Below are 26,682 nucleotides of genomic sequence, written 5' to 3'. Positions count from 1 at the left end.
TGGGCTGCCTGTCACCGGGTAGGTCCTGCTCTGGCACCCCCCGTCTTGCCGGGTCGCCCCTGCACCAACGGCGACTCCACCCAAGATGGCGGCCACCAGCCAAGATGGTGGCGGTAAGGGGTCGCCCGCCCCCGCCCCGGAGAGCTACGGGTACTCCGCGACCACGGGCCCGCGGGCCCTGCGGGAGGCGGCCAGGAGGCTCCGGCGCTCCATGTCCGCGGTGAGGCTGCGCCCAGCCCCGTAGCGGCTCCGGGGTGCGGCTTAGGCCTGGCGGGACGCGGCCGGGGGCAGCACCGCCCCTTCGCTGATGTCAGCCCGGCCGCCCCGCCCGCTGCCGCCGCCGCAGTGACAGCTCCGCCCGGGCCCAGTCGCGCCCAGCCCAGCCGAGCCGTGCAGCAGGAGCGCGGCGGGTGGGCCGACCATGGCCGACGACTTCGGCTTCTTTTCCTCCTCCGAGGGGGCTGGCGCCGAGGAGGACCCGGCCGCCGCCTTCCTAGCCCAGCAGGAGAGCGAGATCGCGGGTATCGAGAACGACGAGGGCTTCGGGCCGGCCGACAGTGAATCGGTTACCGCCCCGGCCGGGCAGGCGGCCCCGCCGGAACCGGGTGAGCGCCGCGCCGGGCGGGCACGGCAGGGGGCCCGCGGGGTGCCCCTGGCTGCGCCCCCGGTGGGCGCGGAGGGGCTGTGCCCCCACTTACCCCGGGGGCAGGGAGGGGTTCCCTGTGTGAGGCACTGCACCCCCAGTGGGTGATGAGGTCTGTGCTGCACCCCCAGTGGGCAGACGATGGGGTTCCCAGTAGACCAGGCCTACATCCCAGCAAAGACCTTCCGGGGCCTGTGCTTGGTCCCAAAGGGCTTGATGTTGGGGTTCTTTCTCAAGACTTAGGATGTGGGGTGAATCCTGAGCTGGGACTTGCCAGCTGCGGGCAATTCCTCCCGTGTGCTCAGGCTAGGTTCCCTGGTTGGATGGACCCCCATCTCCATGTCTCAGTGCCCCCAGCTAGGGCATTGTGAAAGGCATCCAGGCAAAGCTGAGGAGCAATGGCAGCCTTGTCACTGTCCCCACAGATGGGAGAGCCCTTTGGGGTGCAAAATGGAAGGCATTGAGGACATTGTGGTCCCAGGCCCTGCAGGTAGAAGGTGCTAATCCTGATATCTTGCCTCCAGGCTGTGGGGGCTTTGGTAGGTAGCAGGGGCTCAGGGTCTGCTCTCTGGACATAGGGACACTGCTGCCACAGTATGTCTCCTTTCCCTAACCCAGGCCCACAGGGTCTCCTCGTGCTGCCTGCGGAGCAGTGGTTTAATCTCTCCACATACAGGGCTGTGGGGGCAGACCTGGGCGCGATGAGGTGTTGACGTCCGTGGTGATAAATGCAGTCAGACAGGCTGGAGCTGGGTGTAGTCGGAGCTGCGTGGTGGGGGTGAGCACTATGGGGATGGTGCTTGCCTGCGCTGCACTGTGGCTGTGCGGCTGCCTGTGCCCGCAGCTAGTGGGCGGATAGAAGCCCTATAGTCATCATAGTTGTGGCAGCTTAAAGCTTGGAGTCTGCCTCCTTCAAAGCCTCTTCCCATGGGGCTGGCCTTTTGTCCTTGGTGTGCAGCTTGGTGTTCTCTGGGGCTGGGGGGGAGATGGGGCTGTACCCCACCTGTGGGTGTCAGTGGTGCCTCATTCCCAGCCCTAACCTTGCAGTTCACCCTAGGGACATGCCCCCAGGCAGGCTTTTGGAGACCTTGGCATGCATGCCTGCCCTCTTCTTCTGGTGGAGCACACTGCAATGTTTCTGTGGGCTCTGTTCCTAGCAGGGTTGCCTTCACATCAGAGACCTGTGCTGCTGGGCACTCGGCTGACAGCTTCTGGGTCAGCTGTCTGTGTCCATTGGCAGCTTCTGCCTGGCTGCTTGCAGACTGGGGTAGATCAGGTTGTCTTTCTATAGTCAGAGCACCTGCCTGTGTCCAGCCCTGTCCCTGGAACGGTTTCCCTAATCTTCAGATAAGATAAAACACCAGTGAAAATACCATAAAGATATAAATGCCTGGAGAGGCTTCTCGGGGAGAAGAGAAAATCCCACCAAGAACAGGAGACCAGGCAGCCTGGCCCACATATGTGGGGCTGTTGTGGATGGGTGTGCTGGGCTGGAAATTGGAAATGGCACAGCCAAACTCCCAGGAACTGATTTACTTGAGTTTCATGAACACCAGCCCCTCTGGGATCACCTGCAGCTGCCATAATTGTGTTTGTCTTTCCCTCTTCCTTTTTCCCTAGCTGGTTTCCAGAACGGAGGAGCCACTGTCAACGGAGATGTCTTTCAGGTGAGAGCTCAGCCCCTTGCCCTTGCCCAGTGGTGCTAAGGGGGATTGGGTGGGTATGGGGCCAGCACTCCACTGCTTTGCCCTCAGGAATGACTACACTTTACTATCCAGACCCAGAACAGCTGTGGTGTTCCTGGGAAGGTCTGGGTCTTGTGGGGTGGTCCTGGCTGCTCCATTCTCACCCCTCTTTGATGAGAAGATTGGTCTTGCCTGCCATGACCTGCCCCAAATCTGTTTGTAGGTGGCCTGTACCCTGAAGGAGCACCTGGGCTCTAAGATCAAGTGACAAATCCTCCATTCCCCACAGAAGCCTCTCCAGCCTGGGTAGCTCCTGGAGGCCTCCAGGGCAGTCAGGAGCATCTCTTGGCAGAGTCTGGAGCCAGGACAGGGCTGCCATGGGACACTTGTTTTGCTATGGCCTTGCTGCCAAGTCCTGGCAGCATCTCTCATTAAACCCACTTGCGCCATGGCCAAGGGTATTCAGTGGGGGCCACTTGCCTCAGTCTCAGCTGCCTCTGGTAGCCTGAAGCCCAGCTCTGCTGGCTACAGGAGAAGCTGTGTCAGCATCTGACGAGCGCTTCACCCCACTTGGTGCCCAGTAGTGTGGTATGTGCATTGCCCGTGCCTAGTTTATGGGAAGATAATCACATTAGAGATGGGACAGACTTAATTAGATTGGGGATTTTGGAGGAGAGCTGTAATCCCATTGCTGAGCTCGGTGTCAGGCTGGGCGTCCCAGTCAGTGGAAGGTGTTAGGAGAGGTGCTGGGCCTGGTGGGAGCCGTGTGGGCAGCTTGGCTCAGAAGAGCAAGGGAGGCTGTTGCCTGAGGGCTGGTGTCCAGGCAGAGAGCTGTACCTCCCTTGGGCCCTGCCTCTCTCCTGAGCTCTCCCCATCTGTTGTGTCCAAGCCTGTAATGGCTCTCAGCCCAAGACAGGGCCAGGGAAGCCTGGTGCTGCTGGGGAGCATGTCACAAAGCTGGTGGCTGTCTTCTGCCATGGGGCTGTCCAGAGGACATAGAGCTGTGTTGGCAGCCAGCAGCAAGTCTAGGAGGGGAGTGCTGGGAAGCCTTTCTGGGTGGCAGGGCCTGGGGCCAGGAACTGGGACAGCAGCTTGAGCAGTGCTTTGGGGACACTGTCCCATGCTGTCACCCTCCACACCTCCTGTCTTTGCTTGTCTGAGTGCTGGGAGTGTGGAGTCCTACCCTGCTGTCAGCCCTTCCAGGTAACTGGGCTGTAGGAGGAGCTGGTGTTGACGGTGAAGTGCTTGTGTCCTGCAGGAGTCCAATGGCCCCACAGACGCCTATGCAGCCGTAGCCAAGGCTGACCGGCTGACCCAGGAACCTGAGAGCATCCGCAAGTGGAGGGAGGAGCAGAAGAAGCGCTTGGAGGAGCTGGGTGAGCAAGGCCATGTGTGGCCATGCTCATGGCACCTTGCAACATGGCAGTTGGTGCCCTTGGTGTCCCTCACCTGGCAGTGACCCTGCTGCATGTCAGAGAGGAGTCTCATGTTCCACGCCCTGTGGGTGCTTCCGCCAAGGATCTGCTGTCCTTGGGGCAGTGATGCCTTTCAGACAGTACTAGTGGGGACTGGGGGCAGGCCTGGGGGCCTGCAGCTGTCCTGCCTGCCAAGGGGCTGCCCAGCAGTGGGTGTCAGTCTAGCTGATGGGGTCTGTCTCACCCTGGCCTTAGATGCGGCATCAAAGGTGACTGAGCAGGAATGGCGTGAGAAGGCCAAGAAGGACCTGGAGGAGTGGAACCTGCGTCAGAATGAGCAGATGGAGAAGAACAGGGCAAACAACAGGTACGTTGGGCTCAGTGTGGCCGTAAGGGCTGCAACAGGAGCTGCTGTGCAGCCAGATCTGCCTTCCTGGGATATCTGGGGGCCTCTGTACCCACATTGGGGCTCAGCCCTGCAGGGGAGAGCTTTGCCAGGCAAGGGGAGAGAACCCAGGGCATCAAGTGGCTCCCGTGGCTGTGCTGAGCCACCCTGGCTGGGACCACACCAGGATCACTGTGGGATCTTAGTGCTTCCTGCCCCCTGCATGGGCCTTGCATCTGGGCAGGGTTGGGGCACTGTCTGTGCAGCCCTGCTGTCACCAGCAGGTTCTCCTGGTGTCATATATGCTGTGATGAGTGGGTCATGCTCTGTGGGAGGACGCTAACCCCTTCTCTGTTTCTCTCTTTCTAACCCTTGGCCTGCCTGTCTGTTCTGCACTCTCTCTCTCTCTGTGCCTCGGGGGCTAGGATCGCTGACAAAGCCTTTTACCAGCAGCCGGACGCCGATGTGATTGGCTACGTGTATGTGCCTCTTACAGACCGTATCCTGCCCTGCAGGGTCTTGGGGTCCTGGCCCCAGGACTGGCTGCCCAGTCAAGGGAAAGGGGGATGCTGGGAGGTACTGGGCCCTGGTGAGGTCTCAGAGGGAGAATGCTGCAGCTGAGCATCTCCAAATGGTGAAGTCTTAGGAGGCAAGTGGACCTCCTGCAAATGCCTCTTCAGGGACTGGTGGAAGAGGCAAGGCTGTGGGGTCTTGTGCCTTTTGAGGGACAGCTCTGGGGGCAGAGAAGTCTTGGGAGCCAGAAGAGATTCCCTCTGCCCCTGGATGAACCATATCTTGGGTGAGCGCAGCCAACAGCAGCTTTGAGCACTGCACATCTCCGGATCCCGGAGGGTGTTGAGCTCATCAGCTGGAGCAAGTGGACAGGAAGCAGGGTTATGAGGGGTTCCCAGAGGGGAGGGTCTCCTTGGAAAGGGTTCTGCCAGTGACAACCCTCAACATCTCTGCAGGGCCTCGGAGGAAGCATTCCTGAAGGAGTCCAAGGAGGAAACCCCAGGCTCCGAGTGGGAGAAGGTGGCCCAGCTCTGTGATTTCAATCCCAAGAGCAGCAAGCAGAGCAAGGATGTCTCGCGGATGCGCTCGGTGCTCATTTCCCTCAAACAGACACCCCTGTCCCGCTAGCTGCTGCCTGGCATAGGCAGGAGTGCAGCAGGGCAAGGCCAAGCTCACTGAGCCGGGTAGCTTTGTGGGGCTGGCCCAGAATGGGCCAGCCCTACCTGTCCCGTGCTCCCTGGTGTGCACTTCGGCTGTGCTCGAGTCACTGGTTGTAACTCTCACCATGGTTTTCCTTTGCTTAAATGGTCTCTTTTTACACTTATTTATTACTGTGGCATTTCCCCGGGAAGCGACACTGGGTGGCAGAGCTGAGTTAGTAGGGGAGCCCTGGGCCTGGGCTCTGTGGGAGGTTGTGCCCAGGGACCTGGCACAGTGAGAGGGGGAACACCCTACCCTGTGTTACCCATCTCTCTCGTATGCTGGGAATAAACCTTACTGCAGCTGTCCTGGTGCTGGATGAGTAGCAGGCATGGCAGCCTCCTGTCTGGGCCTGGGTCCTAGCCACAAGGCAGCGATCATAGTGGGACCTCTGGCTCCCATCTGCCTTCCTGGTGGGGTTTAGAGCAGAGCTGGCTTGCAGGGCTGGGAGGGTGGAGTAATAGCCCTGACTCAGCTCTGCATCACAAGGTTCTGCAGGGAGCACAGCTGCAGTGTGATGCTGCTGGGCTAGCAGGGGCTGAGGAATGTGAGTGCAGACACCCAGGCTGGCCAGGACTGATAGTTGTTGCCCCAAGCCCAGCAGACCTCTCCTCAGCCTGGTTGTGCACCCCAAAAAGCTGGCAGGGCTCTGAGCAGCAGTTGCAATGTCTGTGTCCAGTCCATCCTGTGGGGCTGGCAGTGCCAGGCAGCATGGTGGTGCAGGGCACTGGGAACGGGCCATGGGGTGAGTGTGCAGGATGTTTCCTGTCCCTCCCCCAAGACTGCCACCAATTGGGAATGTGGGGTGCCATGCTTTGGGGGCCCTTAGCTCTGCTCTGCTCCTTCCCCTGCTACTAGGATGGGAGATGGAGGCTGTGTGGTTGCAGGGAAGCCGATAGGAAGGTCCAGCTGCTGTGGAGCAGGTCAAGCCAAGGGTCCAGAGCAGGATTGGGCAGAGTTCTGGTGCTGGAGCTTGTGCTGTCTCTGGAGAACAAGCCGCACAACTCTGCAGCTGCTCTGTGGTTTCTCTCTAGCCCCCGCTGGATTTGCACACCTAAGGCAGTGTGGTGAGATATCTCAGTCCCACCCCTGCCCTGCAAGGCACTCTTTCCAGCCTGAACACTGGCTTTCTGACCTCTGCTTGGTGAGGCTGGCACCAGCCACTCCAGCTTTGAGGCCCAGCCCAGGAAAACTGCAAAACTGTGTAGCAGGAGAGGGGCAGGCCTGTGCACACCCTGCTGCAGGGCAGCCTGGAGCTTGTGCCCCCAGTCTGCCCCACCAGGGTCTTGGGAAGGGCTTGCAGCAGTGGGCTGGGGGGACATGGAGCACAGCCCACAAAACATTTGCTTGAGCCTCACTGCAGAGCCCTGCTCAGCCAAAAAGCAAGTATGTGGAGCTCTCCTGCCCTGCAGGAAGGTCACCTGCCCTGTGACTGCAGCCCTCATAGGGTGACCAGGCAGTCCTGGCTGTGGGGCACAGGCTTAGCAGCAGGCTGGGAGAGGCAATGGGTGTGTAGGGAGTCACTCAGTGCTGTGTGCTAGGATTGTGCCCCGTCCATAGGACTGATCACTATGTGCCCCTGCACTCCAGCATGCATAGGCAGCTTGCTGTGGTACAGGATGGACACTGATGCAGGATACCTTGGGACTTGGCTGCCTGCCTCTGCCTGTAACTGCAGAGCAGTGGGAAGCACCTCTGGCTGCTTCCCAGGGGCAGGGACCCCCATTGCGCTCCAGCCCTTCAGCCCCCACAGGCAGCTAGTCCCACGTTCCCCTGGCTGCTGTGCACCCTGTGTCAAGCAAGGGCAGCCAGCTCTTGGGGAGCCACGCCCATAGCTGTTCTGTATCCCCTCAGCTTTGGTATCTGTGACTGTTAAAATCACCTGTTAAATAAACCAACATCTCCAATCCTACAAGGCACTGTCGTCTTTCTGCTTCATCAGCACATACATGTGTGTTTAGGAGAGCCTGTAGCCACAAAGTCTCCTGTGGAAGGGATGGGTCTGGAGAACCTCATTCTACAAGGAAGAAAACAGAGGAGTGAGGGGAAATGCCAGAGGGTTTGTGCTAGGCCAGGGCAGAAGCAGTGGCAGCAGTACCAGGGGGGGTCTGCTCTGCCCCCAGGGAGCTGTGAGCTCCTGCTCATTGTTCTGATGGGCCAAGCTGATCTCCAGCCCACTCTGCACATCTCAAGGCTGCCAGGGGATTGCACTTGCAGATCTGCCCACCAGCTGCTTTTCACATCCCTGCCTCAAGCTGGCCAGGCTGAAAGCGCCGGTGAGGCAGCCAAAAACAGCTTCTGGGAAAGGCGTGCTGAGCAGGCAGCCAGCCAGGGAAGGCAGGCAGCACCACAGCCCCGCAGGAGGCAGAGCCGTGGACTTCCCGGTGCAGAGGTGGAGCCAACCCTGCTCAGTACCAGCAATGGCTTGTCCCCCACCCTCGTGTTTCAGAAGTAAGCTCTAGCAGGGAGAGCCTTCTGTGCTCCTTGTTGAGGCCCACCAGCACCATGGTTCCCCAGATGGGACAAACTAAGCACTTCATGGGCAGAGTGAGTTTACTCCTCACCCTGTCCTCCAGAGCCGCTTGTAAGGGCAAAGCAGTATCAGGAAGGTGCCAGGCAGCTGGCTGCAAAGCCACTGCCGGCAAGGGGGGCCAGGGCACAGTAACCAACACGCACACACCCAGAGAGCAAAGCCTAGAGCGCCCCCGGCAGTTCAACGTGCGGAATTGCAGCAGCTAGCAAGGCCTGTGCCCCTCTCCTGCAGATACACTCTGCTTGCCGGCAGGTATACGCTGCTGCAGCCATGCAGCAAACAGATCTGACAGCCCCATTTCCTCCCCACGCTGCGCCCTGACACGGGAGAGCAAAGCCTCATTGCTCACCAAACACCCCTGGTATGATCCAAATGACCTAATGTCAACAGTGGGACTTGGAGCCACCCATGACGGTGTTTGTCATGACACAGGCAGCACAGCTCCCTCAGGGAACGGGGCACTTGCTCAGCAGCCAGTCCCAGCTCATGCGAAGCAGCAAGCTGTGTGGGAACCAACTCCCCAGCAAAAGCACCCAGCAAAGTGCATCCCAGAGAACACGGCCAGCTCCTGTTTTGGAAATGTGAGTTCCCGAGTTGTTTTCACAGGAGTTACATCTCATGTGTCCAGCTTGCATCACCACAGCTTCGAGGTAGCGTGCCTGCTCCCCTTCCTTCCTACGCTGTTTAGTCCTCTGGCTTCTCAATGCTCTGCAATCCAATATCAGTCAGAATCTCACTGCAATTCACTTTATTACTCACTGGTTGCAACCAGATTACATATTCTCCTCAAACAACTCACTCACTGCTTATGAACTCTGTCCTGACAGGATCAAACCATAAAAGAGCTGTTCCTTCCTACACAGGCAGCTCATTTCTCAAATGTTTGTGCACCGCCTGACTAAAGCCACACCTCAGGGCAGACCATGAACTGCACGACACGATTTTAACAGACTCTGACAGCACCAAGCAGGGACAAGAGGTCTGACAGGGGTGAAGAGCCTTAGTGAGGCACAGCCTCTGGTGTTGCAGGAGGATAAGCTCTCAGGGAATCAAAAAATGCCACAGCCCAAATTTCAGGTTAATCACAGAGGTGTATTAGCCACATTTCCAGCGCTCTGGAACACAGAGCCTCTCTGATACTTGCTCCACTGAGACATCACAACTGTCTCTCAGAAAACTCCATCCGCAGCCAGGATCCACCCTGCCAGGTGGGGCACAGGCTGGCAGCGCGCAGCCACAGCTTCTCTCTTGCCTGATTTCATTTTCTAGATTTCATGGCCGTGACCACCATGCCTCCCAAGAGGGCCACGAAGGTGAAGCCCTGGGCCAGGATACGTGCCCGCATCATCAGCTGGGACTGCCGGGTGTTGCCTCTCTTGAAGCTGATCAGTCCGTAAGTCAGGACGCCGACAGTGCAGAGGCAGCCTGTGGAGAAGGACAGAAGGACAGACGGGTCAGCAAAGCGGGGCAGGGGCTTGCAGGACCAGCTCACACATCACCCCCCGTATCCCCCCCACACCTGAGCGTTGCTGGCTCGTTAGACAACACCCCCAGACTAGAGATGCGTCCCCGGAGGGCAGCCCGTCGGGTCGGGCTCAGGAAGGTCCAGCCCACTGCACACGCCCTCCCCCAGCCCCAGCCCCCACCACCCCAGCCCTTCCCCCACCCCCCAGCGCCCCCCTCCCCCGTTACCCCCCGACCCTCCCACTGCACCGAGGGGCACCAGAGGGTTCTCGCGAGTCTTGCGCAGAAACTTGTCCCCGAAGCCCTCCTCGCTGAACACCGGCAGCGGGCTGGGCTCCAACGGCGGAGGAGGCCCGGCCGCCATGGCTGCCGCCCCCGACGGTCAATGGGAGGGCGGGGGGGGGACACACAGCTCCCGGCAGGCCGCACGCCCCGCCCCCGCCGCGGGGCATGCCGGGAGTTGTAGTCCGCGGCGGGGACACGCCGCAAGGCGGTGCGGGCGTGGGACTCTATTTCCCGTGGTGCCGCGCGGCGCGGCCTGGCGCTCCGCGGCGGCTGCACCGGCAGCGTGGTTTCGCCATGCCGAAGGCGAAGGGGAAGAACCGGCGGCAGAAATACTCCTACAACCTCAACCGCAAGCGGCTCTACCGGAGCGCCCGCCGCCGCGCCGCCCCGCGCATCGCCTGGTGAGGCCGGGGGATGGGGGACGCGCGGGTCGCCGGCCCGTGCCTGGGCCGTGCGGGAGTGGGTGCTCCGGGGGGGACCTGTAGCACGGCTCGGTGGGCGCTCGGGGGGTAGCTTGTCTGTGGGGAGGGGGACGCGCAGCCCGTGATGCCGGTGCCTGTCCCCACACAGCTCGCATATCCGCCATGCCTGGGACACGACCAAGTCGGTGGCGCAGAACCTGGCCGAGATGGGCCTGGCCGAGGATCCCAACAAGGCCGTCCCCATCCCTAAGGAGAAGCTACTGGTGAGTGTGGCCGGGCTCTGCCGGGGAAGGGGAATGAGCGGCTGGGGCTGCTCCTCTGCGGGGTGGGAGGTCAGGCGTCCTCCGGGACATGCAGCCGGGCTGGGGAGAGACAGGGTGGAGAGCAGCCTGCCCTGGAGTGTGGGACAGGTGTCTGCGGACCGGCCTCTGTAGGTGGATGTGTTTCTTATCTTTACTGATACGCTTTTCTCATCGAGATCCTGGTGTGGAAATGAGCTGAGGTGTCACAGGGAAATAATGGGCTTTGGAAAAAGTACAAGTAATGTCAGTCAGTCTCCTGGGACTTGCCAGAGGGAGGTGGGGTTGGGAACACTGCAGCTGAGTTGCTCCTGATAAGAAAGCAAGCCTCTTTGTATACATCAGCACCAGCCTGGCCTGCATACATCAGTGGGCAACACTTCCAGGCAGAAGGTGGCCCCATGAAATGCCATACTCATGAAGAAAACAAGAGTGACCTTGTTTGCCACTTGTCTCCGTTCACACAGTATTGCTCACGTGACTGGCTTGCCCCACAGTCTACCTTAATGGCACAAGAAAGGCTCTGCTCAAGCCGGCTAAGATTTCCTGGTCCTTGGAGCTGTTATATAAGCAGTCTGGAGTTTTGGGAGCAATGAGTTTTGAGGACACAGCTCTCTTCTAAACGGTCTTTTCTTGACTTACTTTCTCTCTCATTTAACACAGGGGATGGAAGTGGAAAGCGATGGATGGGGACAAAGAAAGAAAATAGTGCGGAAGCCCTATGTGGTGAATGGTCAGTGCTGTTTCTGTCCTCCCCAGAAGTGCTTCACCACCTTCATCCTTGGCGGGTTTGCTGAACCGCACTGCTGGCATTACATTTGGGGTTCTCCCAAGGCCCTGTGGGTTATTTTGTCTTTCATCTTTGTACTGCCAGACTGTCCTTAGCTGCTGTGCTGTGCCAGGGGCAGGAAAGGCTGTTAATTCTTGTCCAGGCTTGCAGGCTTGTAGAGGAGTACCCCACTGGCAGCAGTCAGCTGGGGGTTCCCAGCCAGGCTAGACCTGGGAGCGAGGACAGCAGCTCTGCCATTTCTGTGTGTCCTCTGCCTCATGAATTTCCATTTCCCTCCTGTGCTGCTTTTTTTCACAGTATTTCTACCTGCAGACCCAAGAGGGCTCTTGTCACTCTGAAAGGCACTGGCATGTGGCACTGGGGTGACAGGGACTGTGGCTGCAGTATCCATGTTTTAGTGGTGGGCTGGGCAGCTCTGAAGAGTCACGCTCTGCAGCCGGGGCAGAAAGGCTCCACACCTCATGGTGTGAACTGGAGAGGAGCCACAGTGCAGGCCTGAATGACTGCAGCCTATGCAGAGGGCTGTCATCTTGTTTGTTTTCCTGCACGATCGTTCTGGGAAGCAGTCCTGTGTGTGCAAGCAGCTGAGCTATGCTGCAGGAGCTGCCTCCTTTCTGCAGTACTGGCAGCACTTGATCTTGGGAAGAGGCTGGGGACCTCTGAGATGCTGCTTGCTTCCTTCAGCTGCCTCACAGTGTCTGTGTCCTCTGTTTAGAGATGGAATATGAGGCCAGTCTCCCCGAGAAGAAGTCAAACACACTCTCGCGAGACCTCATTGACTACGTGCGGTACATGATACAGAACCATGGGGAGAACTACAAGGTAAGTACTGGCTGTCCCAGAGCGAGGAGCACCTGGATCTTCTGCAGGGTGGGATCCTCTCTGTCCTGGGTCCCATTTCAGTCAGCTGACTGTTAAGGGGAAGCTGCGCTTTTGAACCTTGGCCAGATCCCTGTCTGAGTCAGACAATGATGACAGCCGGCCTGGGTGGGCCTTTGGAGCATGGCTGGGCTGGTTTTGTGTTTGCCCTTGGAGCCACTCCTCTCTGACTTATCCTCTCCTTTGTTACAGGAAATGGCTCGAGATGAGAAGAACTACTACCAGGATACTCCCAAGCAGATTAAGAGAAAGATCAACGTGTACAAGAATTTCTATCCCGAGGAGTACAAAGATTTCATATTATCACTCAAGCAGGAAAAGATGGACATGCAGTGATTGCCCTTTTTTCTCAGGTTTGCCTGCAAGTGCAGGTTTGATGTGACCATTTTCTGAACCAATTGGGGACTGACAGACAGGTGACGGTCACAAGCTCAGCACCAGCAAGCTGAGCTACGCAAAGCCTCTGGCAATGGAGGAAGGACCTTCATTAGACAGAGACAGTTATAATCAGGCATGAAAGACTCTTGGCTATGGCTTGTGGCATTGGGACTGGATGTGCTGTGCTGCTCCCTTTCTGTGTGGCCATCAGCACTTCTTTTGCCTTGTTAAAATAAATTACTCTTTCAAGCTGGTGTGAATGTCTTGCTTGTGGGCTCCCGCTTGGTGCAGTCGTGGTTCAGAGAGCTCCTGGTGCCGACCTGTGGGACACAGGCATCGGGTGTGTGTCCCTGCAGCAATGGGGCTGGGGGCCCATGGGGTGCAGGCAGCACTTGGGCCTTTGCTGATTCATCTGTAAGCAGATGCTGGAGTGGGGCCATGTGCTGCTTCCTTCCCTTCTGAGTGACCTTCCTGCCTCCAGCTTGGAAGACCAGGCTGGAGGCCCCTTCCCTGCCAAGGAGCTGGAGGGCAGCAGAGTGATCAGCCTCTTTTATTGACAGAAGGAAGAAGCGACTGTACAAAAGGTTTCACAGCAGAGACCAGCACATACTCCCTTTCACCAGTGTGCTCCCCAGCTTCTGCAATAGGTTTTCCAGGACCCGGTGCCCCACGGCCTGACCCAAGAGCCCTTCTGCCTGCAGGCAGGGCTTCCTGTGGGCCCTGAGCCTGGCCTCTTTCCCTTCTCCCTGGGGCAGCTGAGAGGGAGGGAGACCAGGCAGGGGGGCAAATGCCTGCTGAGTGCAACTCCTACCAAATAGACTGGCTTTACCCCTGTTCAGGGTTCAGGGTGAAGGGGCAGTGCAGGGCTGCACAATACCTGCCTTCATCTCTCCTACACAGGGCTTTAAATTCATAGTTGGGGGAATTGACAGCTGTGCTCTGCCCTGATGAGGGACAGCCTGAGTTGGTTATTCTCACTGGTGTGCGCTGTATTGGCAGGGCTGTGCCAGCAGTAACTCCCTGTGTTTTTTGGAAAGGAGAGCCCATCTCCTGGGATGACCTGTCTGTGCTGGTGGGTAGAAGGGCTACCTCACTTTTTCAGCGCCATTCATTTAATATCCTGCAGGGCTGCTGTGAAGGTGCGGGGCCCTGCCGTGTGCTGCACGTTCCCACTCACCAGGAGGTAAGAGCCATGCTTGTGCCACCATCCCAAGGGAGGCTTCATCCCTAAAGTGGGGTAGGCAACTGCCCTCTCCTTGTGGCAGAAAGCAGAGCCTGCTGCTCATGTTTCCCAAGGGCAGCTGTGCAGCAGCTCAACCCCAAACCTTGTGGGGTGCAGCAAACACCCCAGAACTGGCAGCCTGCTACCAGCAAGTCTTCAGTTCCAGGGCTCCTGCCTGGCCGCCTCCATCCTGTGCCGCAGACCCCAAATACAAGCCAGGGGTGGGAGCCTGTGCGGGCTCAGGGCTGGGAAAGCAGGGTGACCAGCAGGCTTTTCACACGGAGGACGCTGGTGGCAGTGCTTAGGCTGGCCCAGGTCGCGCTGGTGGGCAGGAGGAAGAGCTCCCGCTGCCCACTCAGCATGTGCAAGGCCAGCTCCTCCTGCAGCTCTGCCGCACTGAGGGCATTGCTCTTATCCTGCAAGGGAGAGAGAGAGGTGGCCACTCAGGAGGGGAGCCGTGCTGGGAGCAGCGTTCCCGGCTGGCAGGGGCCCCATCCTGCCTGTGCAGTCCTGGCAGGGACTGTGTGCTGACAGGGCTGCCTTGCCCTCACATTGGAGTCGCTTTGGCACAAGCTAACGGGAAGGAGCACCAGGCATGCTCTTGGCCACCTGCCTGGGGAATGTATTTCCCCTGTAGGATTTTGCAGGCTGCTGCCGGGGTATTCTCCCAAAACTTGTTAGCTGAGGCACTGGTAATGGCAGCCACGCCTCCTGATGAAAACTGGATGAGACAGCCCCCAAGAAATCAGATTTTGTAAGAGTGGGTGGATTTTGGGTATCAGGATTTCCCCTTGGAGCCCTTGGGAGGGTCAGTTTTGCTGTAAACAGCCCTGGGGGCAGCTGGAGGGACAGATGGATGGATGGATAGACACCCACCTGCTTGTTGGCCAGCACAACCAGGGGCAGCCGGGGCTCCGCAGCTAGCAGCGCATGCAACTCCTGCCGTGCCGTCAGCAGGCGCGACCTGTCCACCGAGTCCACCACAAACACCAGCACGTGGGCCTGGCTCAGGTAGTGGGGCCAGTATGCTCGCAGGTTCTGGCTGCCCCCCACTGCGGGAGATGGGCAGGATCAGACCCCTGCGCAGGGGCATGCAGGGCTGCCACCTCCTGCCTCCCTGTAGCACCCCGGGGAACCAGACGTCCTGCTGCCCGGGATGCTCCCACCGCCTGGGATGCTCTGCACCGCACAGCCTGGTGCCGGCAGGTGGGGACAGCCTCCGTGCCATGCAGGCTCAGCCCCAGGGGACACAGCAAAGCCAGGCCAGTCTTACCCTCCAGCAGGTCCATCTCCAGTCCCTCGATGTAGAGCTGGGCAGAGTTGAAGCCATGGGTGGGTGCAATGTGCTCCCTGGCTGTCTGGCTGCAGATGTAGTGCAGGACGCTGCTCTTCCCTGCCCCGTCCAGCCCCAGCACCAGCACCTGCCGCCAGTCCAGCTGCGGGGACGCAGGAGGGTGTGGGACTGGTCCCACGATCTGCAGCCCCATGCTCAGGCAGCTGGTTGAGGGACCAGCCCGGAGCAAGGAGTCCTGCCAGCTCCCCCAGCCCCTGCACGCCCATCTCCAGCCCAGTGGGCTGCAGGGGTGGTTCAGACAGGGGACCCCTTCCCCAGCAGGATGGACTGCCTGAGGGTCCCCAAGGGCCGTCATCCTGCAGAATATCCTGGGGAACAGAGCCTGACTGGCTCCAGGGGGATCCTGGTGCAAGATCCCAGGGTGATCCTGACCCTGCATCCCCTTCCCCAGCCCCATGCGCTCAGAGGGATCCCGCAGGCGATACAGAACCTTCCCTAGCCTGATGATCACAGAGACGATGCCGACCCCCTGCCCCTTCCCCAGCTGGACGGTCTCGATGGTGTGAGAAACCCGGAGGGATCCCCTGCCCCGTTGGGATTGGAGAGATTCCGACCCCCTGCCCCGTCCCTGCCCCGTTGGGATCGAAGAGATGCCGGTACTGGGCTCCCGGTGTAGAGGATCCCGGTATGGGGGATCCCAGGGAGATCCCGACCCTGCGCCCTTCCCGCCCCGCGACGAGCCGGGGGTCCCGGCGAGGGGCCGCCCCGCCCTTACCACGTCGCCGGCGGGGGCTCGCTCCCGCAGCTCCCGCAGTTCCTGCTCCCACCAGCCGCTCCAGTCGGTGCCGGTGCCGGTGCCGCGGAAGCAGATCTTCCAGGCGATGTAGAGGAAGGAGCCGAGGGCGGCCACGGCGGCCCCCAGGGCCAGTGTCAGGTCCCGGAGGGCGCCGGGCGGAGCCATGCGGCACCGGCGCAGCTGCACCCCCCCGACCCCGCCAGCTGTGCCCGCGGGCGGCGCGCCAGCGCCAGCTGTGCCCGCCCCCGACGTCACCGCCGCCCTTAAAGGGGACGCTCCGACCGCGGTAGGGAGGGAGAGATGGGTCATAGAACCATAGAATCACTAAAGCTGGAAAAGATTTCTAGGATCATCAAGTCCAACCGCCAACCCAACAACCCCAGACCTCCTAAATCAAGTCCCCAAGTGCCACGTCTACATGTGTTTTGAACACCTGCAGGGATGGCGACTCCACCACCTCTCTAGGCAGCCTTTTCCAATGCCTGACCACTCTTTCAGTGAAGACATTTTTCCTAATATCCAATCTAAACCTCCCCTGATGCAGCTTGAGGCCATTTCCTCTTGCCCTACCACTAGTGAGTTGTGAGAGGTGACCAACACCCACCTCACTACAACCTCCTCTCAGGTAGTTGTAGAGAGTGATAAGGTCTCCCCTCAGCCTCCTCTTCTCCAGACTAAACAATCCCAGTTCTCTCAGCCACTCCTCATAAGACCTGCTCTTCAGATCCTTCATCAGCTTCGTTGCCCTTCTCTGGACACGCTTGAGCACCTCAATGTCCTTCTTGTCCTGAGGAGCCCAAAACCGAATACAGTATTTGAGGTGCGGCCTCACCAGTGCAGAGCACAGGGGCACGATCACTGCCCTGCTCCTGCTGGCCACACTATTCCTGATACAAGCCAGGATGCTGTTGGCCACCTTGGCCACCTGGGCACACTGCTGGCTCATGTTCAGCTGGCTGTCAGCCAGCTCCCCCAGGTCCCTCTCTGTCAGGCATCTCTCCAGCCACTCCTCCCCAAGCCTGTACCATTGCATGGGGTTGTTGTGACCAAGGTGCGCAACCTGGCACTTGGCCTTGTTAAACCTCATACAATTGACCTCAGCCCATCGATCCAGCCTGTCCGGGTCCCTCTGCAGAGCCTTCCTACCCTCGAGCAGATCAGCGCTCCTGCCCAACTTGATGTCATCTGCAAAGTTAATGAGGGTGCACTCAGTCCCCTCACCCAGATTATTGATAAAGATGTGAAACAAGACTGGCCCCAACACTGAGCCGTGGGGAACACTGCTTGTGGCTGGCTGCCAACTCGATGTAGCTCCATCCATCACAACAATCTGGGCTGAGCCATCCAAATGGAGGGAGGGAGGGAGGCCTCCCCAGCCAGTGTACAGACAGGTGAGCCACCCCCAGGCCCCACACCCACCCGGCACCCAGCACAGCAGGCACCCATGGGCCCAGGCATTGCACCTGCTGCCCACAGGACTCTTTTGACCCCAGTTCTCCCCAGTGACACAACGTATACCCTGTGCTGGGCCAGGTTCCTCTGAAAGCAGCTGCAGGACCTTCCCTGGAGCCACTGTGCCTGGGTCCCACCCCGCTGCCAGGCCCGTGGGCTGGGCACCCCTCCGTGGGGGTCCTATGTGTTTTGCTGTCAGCTCATGGTGGGGCAGGGGATGGGGGCAGGCAGAAGCAGGTGGCGGGTGTGCCAGAGTGGGCAGGGTCAAGCAGCACCACCGAGGCAGCAAACCCCACGGCAGTGAGGTCTGGCAGGGACGGGGTGCGGCGGGCAGCGATGCCCACCCGTGCCCCAAAGCCCAACGCCCGACGCCCCCGTGGGGCCCGGCCACGCCCCGCACCTTGGCCACGCCCCTTTCGCTAGGCCACGCCTCACCGCATACCGACCTACAACTCCCAGCGTGCCCCGCGCGCCGCCGCCAGCTCTCGCGAGACCTACGCGCCTATAAGAGCCCTCCCGCGGTGGGGGATGGAGCTCCTCGCGCCTCCGGGCCGACGGCGGCGTTGGGTCCCCCGCCGGCCCCGCCATGGCGCCGCCGGCCCCCAGCCCGCCGTCCCCCGCCGAGCCGCGCTAGCCTCAGCCGAGCCGCGGCGCCGCCGCCGCCATGACCTCGCGGCAGCCTGACGCTCCCGGTAAGGCCTCCCCCACCCCCGCGCTCCCCACCGGCCCCGGTCGGCCCCGGCGGCGCTGAGCGCTGCCCTCTGTGTTCGCAGCGCTGGAGCAGGGCGGTGGGGCCCGCCCTGGCAAGATGTCGCTGCCCGTCGGCGTGCCGCGACGGGCCTTCAGCTACGACGACGCCCTGGAGGACACGGCTCCCATGACCCCGCCGCCCGCCGACCTCTGTGCCAACGTCCTCTGGAAGCAGCCGGTCATCCCCGAGCGCAAGTACCAGGAGCTCTCGAAGGTACGGTCCGGCCGGTTGCCTCAGCTCGGACCAGGTGCCTTCAGTGTGCTGCTGCAGCCCGGCCCTGGTAGCCCTCCGGCCTGGCTGGGACACAGCACTGGGCTAGCTGCTGCCCCGCCGGGCCCTCGGAGCCCTTGGTGGGTGCTGGGGGCAAAAGGCCAGCTTTGCTGCCTGGCTCTGTTGCAGGGGTGTTGAAGTATGGCTGAGATAAGCGTGTTCTGGGGGTTCCCTTGCTTATCGGAGGTGTTAACAGGTAAAAAAGCTGCAGGGTGTAACCAGGGGTAACTAAACCAGAGCAAAGGGTAGATGAAGGTTGGATGTAAATTCTTTATGATGAGGGTGGTGAGGCACTGGTACAGGTTGCCTGGAGAAGCAGTGGATGCTCCGTTCCTGGAAGTATTTGAAGTCAGTTGGGATGAGGCTTTGAGCAACCTAATTTAGAATCATACAATCATTAAGGTTGGAAAAGACCTCTAGGATCATCAAGTCCAGCCATCAGCCCAACAGACTAGTGAAAGGTGTCCCTGCCTGCAGCAGTGGGGCTGGACTAGATGATCTTTGAAGGTCCTTTCCAACCCAAACTGTTCTATGAAATGACACTGGGGATGCTTTGAGTGCAAGACCAGCTCTGTTAAATTTAGATTGAAGTGAAGGTAAATGTTGTTGAATGGAAATGAGTAACCCTGCATCCTTTGGAGCTTAACCTCTACTTTTCACCTCATTTTGTTTTAAAATCTTTCTTGTGGAAGAAAACTTAGATATGTTTGGCACAAAAACCGAACTGTCCAGTCATGGAACAGTAACTGCTGTGTTAGGGGGAGGAAGTCTAAGTTTCACAAGATTTCTTGTTTTCTAGCATTTATTGTCTGATTTTTTGTTGCTAGCATCTAGTGATCGGTGGTAGAGCTATGACCACTAGATACACTGAGCAAGAAACTGATACAGGGGATGAGGGGGAAAACAAGATCTAACACCAGCCTCTAATCTGTGTGATGCCATTCTGTAAATAGTTTGTGTTTCTGAGCTGTCTGGAAGGTGCTCTTACCCAACTAACCTTGAAGTCTGATTTGCAGCTATGAGAATAGAAGTAAACATGTTCTGGCTTCTTTCCTGTTGACCTTTTTGTACTTAGACTAACAACTTGTTGGCTCTGAGCTTGGTAGGTTTTCAAATGTTGGATGTGAGCTGCTTGTTCATGGCTAAGAATTGCAAGGTTCAAGCTCTAAATATTCCTGGACTGTAGTGAGAATGGTGTATGGGTTTCTTCCATGGGATGAAGGCTAGCTGCTAGAGCAGCTTGGCCTTGTCTCATTTGGGTAGTTAGAGATGTGTCCTGGCAAGGTGCTGAGGTACTTTTTTATCTTAAACTGTACCCTGCTTCTTCTCCACAGATTGAGGAAGGGGATGCTAACATGAATGCACCTGTCATAACTCCTTCATCATCCACTGAAAGTGTGAACAAGGTACCTGTGGTGAAGGCCAAGGCCACTCATATCATCATGAACTCTCTCATTACAAGTAAGAACTCTCACCTCTAATGTGGTGGCTAATGCGGTGGGCATGTGAGCATGCTCTGGCTTGGTAATGCCTCAAGGTAACTACCAGAGTTCCTGGACAGCTTGTAGGTTCAGACTGACTCTACTCTTGAGCTGTATGAGGTGTTTTTTTTTGGAGGATGATTCTAGAAGGAAGCAAGGAACTGGAGAATAGGCCACACTTACTGTCTCTGTTTCCAGGTGCTGGAGGTGGGTGATGAGGGAGGAGTGCAGGGTAGATTATCAGCTGATGTGATACTGCAGTCCATGCCACCTTGTTGCTGGAGTGCAGAGGTTGCTGCTGCTATTCTGTTTGCTTATTAACTTGCTATTCCCGAATGACAGGTAAAGCTCTAAAATTAACCAGAGTGGTGTGGAGAGCTGACATACTGTGCTAATGGAGCACTTGCTGGCATTTATGTTAATAGCAGCAGCAGCTCTCTTGCTAACAGTAACCCTTAAAAAACAAACCTCATAATTCATGGTGCTTTGAAATTGAGTTGGGTCAGTTATGCTTGCAGAGAAGACATACCCGTTTGCAGCAAGAGGAATTATTCATGTGTTAATCTGTCCCTGCTGCTGCCTCTTTTAGCAGCTGGGATCTGAGCTTCATCTTTTCCTCCAAGCAGTGCTTCCAAAGACTTCTAGATTTTCAGACCAGCATTTTGGAATAGCTATACATTTGTACTTGTTACAGCCTTGGCTCAAAAATAGCCAATGCTTCAGAAAATAACATCCAGGAAAATGGACTTTCTTCTCAAAAGCAGCTCCTGTTCTAGTCTAATGATAAAATGCCAATTAGTTAAAACCATGATGGTCTAAAAATCTTCTCGCGCAGTAAGAAGTCAGGAGCCCCAATCTACACTTCCCAGGAAGAACATTCAGTCACAAGTTGGAAATAAACAGACAAAGGTCCTCTAGATTTCTCATATATACAGTGCACTATCCCTGCAAATAACTTTAACATGGGAAGTGTTGTCTCTTTTAAAGATGACATTGGGCTTTTCCAGAATTTTTTTGTACTCTAATTCCTTTTGACTTTTCTTAGTTCCAGTAGGGAGTGAACATTTTATGCTGCTGGTGGTGGGAAATTGCTTATTTTTCAGAACTGAAGCTGATATCAGTGTATTAGAAGCTGGCTCTGTATTTGGCCGAAAAAGCTTACTTTTTCCTAATCTAGAATCCCTGGGAGTCTTTACCACTGGTTCTGCAAGGCTGTGATTGTCAGATTAGCTACTGTGGGGAAGTCTTTCAGAAGACTTCATTTTATTTGTTGGCAAAAAACCCTCCTGTGACCCTAGAGGGCCAATTAAAATGTACAGCTTATTGGGGTCTCCAAGATTTAGGAAGTTGTAATTAGGAGCAATGCAGCTTTTTGGGTGAGATGGCTTTAATTACAGGTGTTGCATTTGTAATACATCTGGTGATTTGGGACAAATCACTGCTCATCTGACTTAGCCCTATGACTCAGTGTGCTTTTCAAGTTGGAATATCTCATTAGCTTCATCTTGCTGCCTCTATCAACTCATCACAACATGTAGGTATGAATGATGAAAAAAGGGTCTTACATTTAGTTGCTTAAGTTGCCTTTATCTGCCAGAACTGCTTTTGGTGGCATTTCTGTGTGAATATGTGCTCTTGTCCATTCCAGAGCAGACTCAGGAGAGCATTCAGCGCTTTGAGCAGCAAGCAGGACTGAGAGATGCTGGCTATACTCCCCACAAAGGCCTCACTACTGAGGAGACCAAGTATCACCGAGTGGCTGAGGCTGTCCATGTAAGGCTTGCTTTGCATTGGCTTTCTCCATGTAGGTTGTGTACTAGCTTAACACCTATCTGGTGACATAACTTTTTGGAGCAATTTTCTAGGACTCCTTGAACTGCTTCCTCTGAAGGCTTTTAGCTCATTGTGTAAAAAAGGTTGCTCACTTATATTTTAAACTTAGTGTTAGCCTTTATAGTTTTGAAACAAACTTTTTTGGAAATCTGTCATATTCCACAGTCATGTCAGACTATCACAGTTGTCTTTCCAGGTGGGAACATCCCTACACAGAATCTCGTTGCTTGCTGTACCTTTGAATGGTGCCCTGCAGTTGATTGTTTTAACTGTTTGTCCCAAGAGAACTTGTAAGCTGTGCATTTCTGATGCGGGAGTTAGATGAAATTGGGTTTGCCTCTTACTGGAAATAAAGGCAATAAAGGTCTTGAATCAACATGTTGCTGATGAGCTCAGTTGCCCACAGTAATCTTGCAGCTGGAGTTAGTGAACTCTCCAAGTGTGTTCCCACAAGGTCAAAGTTTCAATAATAGCATTGGTGAATTGCATTAGTGTGGCTTGGATAGCCACAGGAAACATTCTGAGAAGGGGCCTGTGTAGTTGGTGTTTGAACTATAACTGCCCTTCAAGTGACTTCTTCAAAGTTGTTAGTACTGTCTGCCTTGTAATAACCTGGTTCATGTACACCCAGTTCCTGTTTATTTAATGACCAGGCGTACTCTTCAAATGCAGTTCATATTGGTGTTCAAGAGTGTCATGGACTGTTGCTGGATTGTTATCTGCAGCAAGACAGATGGTTTGTTAATGTGCTTCACTGATGAGGTGCCAGGTACTTAACATATACCACAATTTTATTAAGTTTTCCACTGTCCTTAAGCAAGTTTGCTTTAACCCATATAGTAAGCCCAATACATAATAAGGCAGAAATTGGTAGAGCAAGATACATGAAATCAGGGGAAGGGGGATGCAATCTGCTTGGTGTTCCAGTAGTCTGTGGTGAGGTCAAAGGTGATGGGGGTCTCTAACCAGCTAAGAGGGAATTCCACTGAGTTACTCCCATTCTCCAATTTTAGAGCTGCTGTGAAGCCCCCAGTCCCCACATGTCTTTGTACCCAGAGTCTTAATTGCTACAGCACATCCTGCTATGACTTTTGGAGCTGAACAGAGGCTGTTTGGGTAGATAAATGAGGGGAAAAGAGGAAGGGAGGCCTCATGATTCAGTGAAAATGTTCGCTTCTATAATTAGAGCCACACAACTAAACCTTCAATGATGAGTTGTGCTTGTGATTAGTGTTAGTTGTGAGTGGGTGACAGCTTCTTGATTTGGTTTAAATACTTCCCCCAGGGTGTTCTGTTAGAAACTGTTTAGGCTCTTGTTATAGGTTTAGGCCTGATTTTCTGGCAGCTGATAAGCAGTGTAGGGAGTGACAGAGGCATATTATCGAAGTCTAGCCCACAGCCCCAACTGTGCAATCAAGGGGTGACTACCAAGTCTTCATCTAGTTCCACCCCTCACCTCAGCCTCATCATGGTGTCCCTTCTTCAGCAGACCCCTGACACTAGTCCAGTCCCAGGGTCACGACCCCACATAGAGCAGTGTTTCCATCCTGTCCTATGTGGATTACTTCTCAGGGTCTAGTGCTCTTAGACCTTGTACCTTCTGTACAAAGTCTGGTCTTACCTTCTTTAGAGAATCCTTGGGACTGAAAACTTTGCTCTGAAAAGTGCTGGAGACAAATGGCTGATGTGGCATTTAGACTTGTTACAGGTAGCTGAACTGATCTGCAAGCTAGCTCTGCTATATCTGCAGCCTCCTTCTGAATGCTGATATTGAAGCAGTGCATTACTGGTGGGTAGTGACTCTGAATTGCAGAGTGAGCTGTAGGTGTTACTTCCTCTAGCCTGGAAGATGTGTCTTTGAGCATGGCAGACTTCCAAAATGCTTGTATCTGATGTGGAAACAAGCTTAAGGGGTGAATGTGAGTATTGTAGTACTGGGTTCAGCTTTACGTGAAGTGACATAAAATCCTTTATCACCTGTAATATAAACAATTATCCAGTTTTACAATAAAACTGGCTGTTTGTTCCTTACATCTTGTATTTAAACTCAATTGCTTCTGTGTTTCTCTTGCTTCTCTTAATAGAAGCTAAAAATGCAGAGTCGAGAGATGACAAAAGATGACAAACAGACTACTTCTGCTCAATCCACTCCAAGCAGCACTCCCCACTCCTCTCCCAAGCATAAAAACAGGTACTCTGTCGCTGGCAGATCACTGTCTCCCTGGGTTTCCTACAGGCTGCTGAGGTGGGACCTGCTACAAATAACCTCCTTATCCAGCAAGGGACTGTCTAAGGGCTGAAATACAGAGCTTACTATGGATTTGTGTTGGATAGATCCAAATATTGAAAGCTTGTGAAACTTCAGCATACATGTCTTCATTCTGGGTGGTAACAAACCTTTTGAGATTGAGTAAATTGTCCCTGATAACTACATGTAAAGTTCTTGGCATGGGGGGGCACTTGAAGTATTTATTCTCATGTTTTATATATATATCAATTATTTTTTTCCTAGGGGCTGGTTTAGTCAGGGATCCTCTACTTCTGTTATTGGCCCAGACTTTGCCATAGAAGCTGGTGGGGACAAATTGCCATCTGAAAGATGGAGCTTTTTTGGACCCAAAGCCATCCAGAAATCCACCAATGATCCAGGTATGTCCTCTAAGACCTCCTGCCCTGCAAGAGCTAGGGGAGAACTGTCATACAACGAACTTGCTAGCTAGTTCTGGAACCTTATCCTGCCTGCCTTGTTACTTTCTAGGACCACCATGTGAATGTGTGCTATTCATATAATTTCTGTGCCTAAATATAAAGCAGTTGGGTAAAAACCTGTGCCAAGGATATGAAAGTAGAAATTACTTGCACTGAGCTGCAGTCGAAAGGCAGGATGTGAAGGTGACAGCTTTTTACTCTTTCTGCTGCCTGGTAGAACCAGAACTGGAAGTGTCAGCCATTGGAGTAGGTTTTAGGTGACATGAAGCTGTGGTGTCTTGCATAGGCTTTCTGCAGTGTTGGGCATCAGTGACAGTGCCTGTTCCTGGCAGCAGTGGAAAAAGGACTTGACTAGTTTTCCTAGCTCTTACTTGCTGTAATTTTTTTATAATCAGGAGGATTTACCGTCCAGTCCTATAAGGGGGCCCAGAAGCCATCCCCGATGGAGCTGATGCGTGCTCAGGCTACTAGGATGCCAGAAGATCCAGTCAGCTTCAAGCCACCCAAAATGGACATCCCAGTCACAGAAGGGAGGAAACAATCTCCACGTTCCCATAATATCAAACCTCGGGATCTGAACGTGCTCACTCCCACGGGTTTCTAGGAAGAATGCTTCTGGTGTCTTTAGTAGGCTACCGGGTGTCTTAGGCTCTGCTTCCCTGTCCCATTGTGCTGCAGTAAAATAGGGACGTTGCCCTTCCAGCTCTTCATCTCAGAAAAGGAAACAGTTGTGACTGTCCTCCTAAAGCCAGTCTTGGAAAAACTCCTGCACGAGTACTAAACCAGTGTAAACCATCCTGTCTGCTGTATTGCACCATTTCAGTCTGCTAGGCTGTGTTAGATGTGCTTACCAGTACACTGCACCACAGTAAAACCTTGAACTGTGTTTTTTGGTACAAGACTGCATGTGATGTGCAAGCAGGCTGGCTTGTCTTCCTGTAGTCTGACTGTCTTGTCGTGTTCAGTGCTGGAGTACCCTCAGGAGCGCTGTGGTTCTGTCTGGTGTATACAGAGCACCAGTGGAAAATGATGAAAACAAGCAAGGACTAAAAACTGGATCATTAATTGCCAGAAGGAAGTTGCTCTGGGAATGTGGTGGATTAGTAAATGTGGCACTCCCTTACTATCCAGTTCAACACACCTAGTACTTCTTTTGTTCTTGGAATATTTTTTTTAAAGGAAAAGTGGAGCACTCTAAGATGCTTTTAATAGAAAGGCAGGAAGCAGAATTTAATGGGACTTGGCAGTAACAAGGAAGAATTGCTTCTCTTCCAGCTCTTGTTCCTCTGAAAAGGTGGAAATGACCAGGCTGGTATGGCGTGGACCAAGTAATCCTCCTCTCCTTCTGCCAAACACTGTTCTGCCTTCTAGACAACAGACTTACAGATGTTCTGGCACTCTGGGTGCTGATTGATTTTTTTTTTTTAGCATCTTATGAGTCACGTACTAGAAGTGTATTATACACCAGGCACACTTCTCAGGTAGGGTTTTCTGTTTCATCAGGGTTAAATGCATTTTGCAGGGCTGGGGGAGGACTGAGGGTGGATCAAGTCTAAACATTCCTCCCTGTTATGATACAGGTACATGTAACTTGGCCTAGTCAGAATCAGTTACTGGGAACAGCTAACACTTGCTTTCATGAAAAGTGGAAGGAACTCCTGGCTACCATCTAATTCTGTAAGCATTATAGGCAGCATTGCTCTGTAGTCTTCACCTGTCCTGTGGCAAATGGGTCTCCTCTCATCTCATGATTGTGTTGCAGAGCTCCCTCAGCCAGCAGCAGGCTTTATGTAGTGGTGAGGTGGAAGCGCAGCCTTGTATATGGTGCTGGCAGCTTCTCTGTTGCAAGGACATTATACAGAGGTTACTTAACAGCTGGTAACTGAGCTCTGGGTTTTCTACCTTCTTAAACCAAGCATTCCTCCTGGAGGGTGAGGCAGGGTTGGCTCAGTTGTCTTGCTGCTGTCCCCTCTGAAGAAGCATGTTTTGTGGCTCTGCTTCCTTTCAAGCTTGAACAGCACTGCCAGCAATGTGCTGTGTTGAAAGTCTCTTACCCGACCAAGCAGTTTTCACTGTTGCCACTCATTTGCACCTTGGCAATCAGTCTCATTTGACATTAATTTATTTGTTGTCTGTATTCATGTTGCTAATGTGTATGATTTTTGTTTGTTACAATAAAATAAAATCCTTGTCAGTGGAGGTCCTTGGTGTGTGTTAGCACTGGCAAAGCATCTGTGGAAGAAATGTGGGGCTGTCCAGTGAGTGTGGGGTCAAGATTCTGCCTAATAAGGCTCTGGCAGCACTTGTGCTAGGGTGAGATGTTTGCTCTGTAAAACTGCATTTTAACAGGGAGTCTAGGTATAAAGCCAGACTCAGTCTTAGGGCTTGTGCAGATGAAAAGAAACATGAAATCTTTGTTTTCTTGAGCTCTTCAAATGGTGGTTCTTCATGTGTCTGAGACAGCTTCTCTTGCAGCTTGTGAGC

General features: G+C 55.0%; 5 protein-coding genes across 9 annotated transcripts; 3 read left to right on the top strand and 2 right to left on the bottom strand.

Annotated features, from left to right (window-relative positions):
• The first annotated feature begins 9 nt into the window (after positions 1 to 9).
• Positions 10 to 5,464, top strand: CLTB (clathrin light chain B). 2 transcript variants are annotated; one of them, XM_064458603.1, is made up of 6 exons: positions 10 to 605; positions 2,264 to 2,310; positions 3,587 to 3,704; positions 3,999 to 4,110; positions 4,554 to 4,607; positions 5,097 to 5,464. In XM_064458603.1, the coding sequence occupies exons 1-6, from the start codon at positions 422 to 424 to the stop codon at positions 5,266 to 5,268; spliced, it is 687 nt and encodes a 228-aa protein (XP_064314673.1). In that variant the 5' UTR covers positions 10 to 421; the 3' UTR covers positions 5,269 to 5,464. The 2 variants fall into 2 exon arrangements, with proteins under 2 accessions (XP_064314673.1, XP_064314674.1); XM_064458604.1 differs by lacking the exon at positions 4,554 to 4,607.
• Positions 5,465 to 8,944: 3,480 nt separating this feature from the next.
• On the bottom strand, positions 8,945 to 9,746 carry HIGD2A (HIG1 hypoxia inducible domain family member 2A). Its single transcript, XM_064458600.1, has 2 exons — positions 9,587 to 9,746; positions 8,945 to 9,298 (listed from the first exon to the last, which is right to left on the bottom strand). The coding sequence occupies exons 1-2, from the start codon at positions 9,699 to 9,701 to the stop codon at positions 9,132 to 9,134; spliced, it is 282 nt and encodes a 93-aa protein (XP_064314670.1). The 5' UTR covers positions 9,702 to 9,746; the 3' UTR covers positions 8,945 to 9,131.
• Positions 9,747 to 9,861: 115 nt separating this feature from the next.
• On the top strand, positions 9,862 to 12,644 carry NOP16 (NOP16 nucleolar protein). The gene is made up of 5 exons (XM_064458597.1): positions 9,862 to 10,023; positions 10,193 to 10,307; positions 11,007 to 11,076; positions 11,849 to 11,955; positions 12,205 to 12,644. The coding sequence occupies exons 1-5, from the start codon at positions 9,917 to 9,919 to the stop codon at positions 12,346 to 12,348; spliced, it is 543 nt and encodes a 180-aa protein (XP_064314667.1). The 5' UTR covers positions 9,862 to 9,916; the 3' UTR covers positions 12,349 to 12,644.
• Positions 12,645 to 12,903: 259 nt separating this feature from the next.
• Positions 12,904 to 17,742, bottom strand: ARL10 (ADP ribosylation factor like GTPase 10). 4 transcript variants are annotated; one of them, XM_064458593.1, is made up of 6 exons: positions 17,601 to 17,683; positions 16,799 to 16,887; positions 15,682 to 15,964; positions 14,886 to 15,048; positions 14,489 to 14,664; positions 12,904 to 14,028 (listed from the first exon to the last, which is right to left on the bottom strand). In XM_064458593.1, exons 2-6 carry the CDS (start codon positions 16,885 to 16,887, stop codon positions 13,852 to 13,854), a joined length of 888 nt encoding a protein of 295 aa, XP_064314663.1. In that variant the 5' UTR covers positions 17,601 to 17,683; the 3' UTR covers positions 12,904 to 13,851. The 4 variants fall into 4 exon arrangements, 3 of the variants coding, with proteins under 3 accessions (XP_064314663.1, XP_064314662.1, XP_064314664.1); XM_064458592.1 differs by having other exon boundaries at positions 16,799 to 17,683; XM_064458594.1 differs by having other exon boundaries at positions 15,682 to 17,683.
• Positions 17,665 to 26,397, top strand: KIAA1191 (KIAA1191 ortholog). Its single transcript, XM_064458596.1, has 7 exons — positions 17,665 to 17,846; positions 17,928 to 18,118; positions 19,510 to 19,636; positions 21,305 to 21,429; positions 23,574 to 23,680; positions 24,002 to 24,138; positions 24,594 to 26,397. The coding sequence occupies exons 1-7, from the start codon at positions 17,819 to 17,821 to the stop codon at positions 24,800 to 24,802; spliced, it is 924 nt and encodes a 307-aa protein (XP_064314666.1). The 5' UTR covers positions 17,665 to 17,818; the 3' UTR covers positions 24,803 to 26,397.
• Positions 26,398 to 26,682: the final 285 nt, after the last annotated feature.

The sequence above is a fragment of the Phalacrocorax carbo genome, chromosome 8 (assembly GCF_963921805.1).
Source record: "Phalacrocorax carbo chromosome 8, bPhaCar2.1, whole genome shotgun sequence".
Classification (NCBI taxonomy): Eukaryota; Metazoa; Chordata; class Aves; order Suliformes; family Phalacrocoracidae; genus Phalacrocorax; species Phalacrocorax carbo.
Note: the sequence above shows the minus strand (reverse complement) of the source record. Positions and strands in the feature narration are given on the sequence as shown.

What these genes read in the sequence shown, in the direction of transcription:
- KIAA1191 (XM_064458596.1), top strand. Translation starts at nt 17,819, where the DNA reads ATGACCTCGCGGCAGCCTGACGCTCCCG. An exon ending in GAGTGGCTGAGGCTGTCCAT is followed by an intron (nt 21,430 to 23,573) that starts GTAAGGCTTGCT and finishes TTCTCTTAATAG; the next exon opens with AAGCTAAAAATGCAGAGTCG. An exon ending in GAAATCCACCAATGATCCAG is followed by an intron (nt 24,139 to 24,593) that starts GTATGTCCTCTA and finishes TTTTATAATCAG; the next exon opens with GAGGATTTACCGTCCAGTCC.
- HIGD2A (XM_064458600.1), bottom strand. Translation starts at nt 9,701, where the DNA reads ATGGCGGCCGGGCCTCCTCCGCCGTTGGAGCCCAGCCCGCTGCCGGTG. An exon ending in GAACCCTCTGGTGCCCCTCG is followed by an intron (nt 9,299 to 9,586) that starts GTGCAGTGGGAG and finishes CCTTCTCCACAG; the next exon opens with GCTGCCTCTGCACTGTCGGC.
- CLTB (XM_064458603.1), top strand. Translation starts at nt 422, where the DNA reads ATGGCCGACGACTTCGGCTTCTTTTCCTCCTCCGAGGGGGCTGGCGCC. An exon ending in GGCGGCCCCGCCGGAACCGG is followed by an intron (nt 606 to 2,263) that starts GTGAGCGCCGCG and finishes CTTTTTCCCTAG; the next exon opens with CTGGTTTCCAGAACGGAGGA. An exon ending in GCCGATGTGATTGGCTACGT is followed by an intron (nt 4,608 to 5,096) that starts GTATGTGCCTCT and finishes ACATCTCTGCAG; the next exon opens with GGCCTCGGAGGAAGCATTCC.
- NOP16 (XM_064458597.1), top strand. Translation starts at nt 9,917, where the DNA reads ATGCCGAAGGCGAAGGGGAAGAACCGGCGGCAGAAATACTCCTACAAC. An exon ending in GCCGCCCCGCGCATCGCCTG is followed by an intron (nt 10,024 to 10,192) that starts GTGAGGCCGGGG and finishes GTCCCCACACAG; the next exon opens with CTCGCATATCCGCCATGCCT. An exon ending in TCCCTAAGGAGAAGCTACTG is followed by an intron (nt 10,308 to 11,006) that starts GTGAGTGTGGCC and finishes CATTTAACACAG; the next exon opens with GGGATGGAAGTGGAAAGCGA.
- ARL10 (XM_064458592.1), bottom strand. Translation starts at nt 17,019, where the DNA reads ATGGAGCTACATCGAGTTGGCAGCCAGCCACAAGCAGTGTTCCCCACG. An exon ending in GAGCCCCCGCCGGCGACGTG is followed by an intron (nt 15,049 to 15,681) that starts GTAAGGGCGGGG and finishes GCGTCCCCGCAG; the next exon opens with CTGGACTGGCGGCAGGTGCT. An exon ending in GGAGATGGACCTGCTGGAGG is followed by an intron (nt 14,665 to 14,885) that starts GTAAGACTGGCC and finishes CATCTCCCGCAG; the next exon opens with TGGGGGGCAGCCAGAACCTG.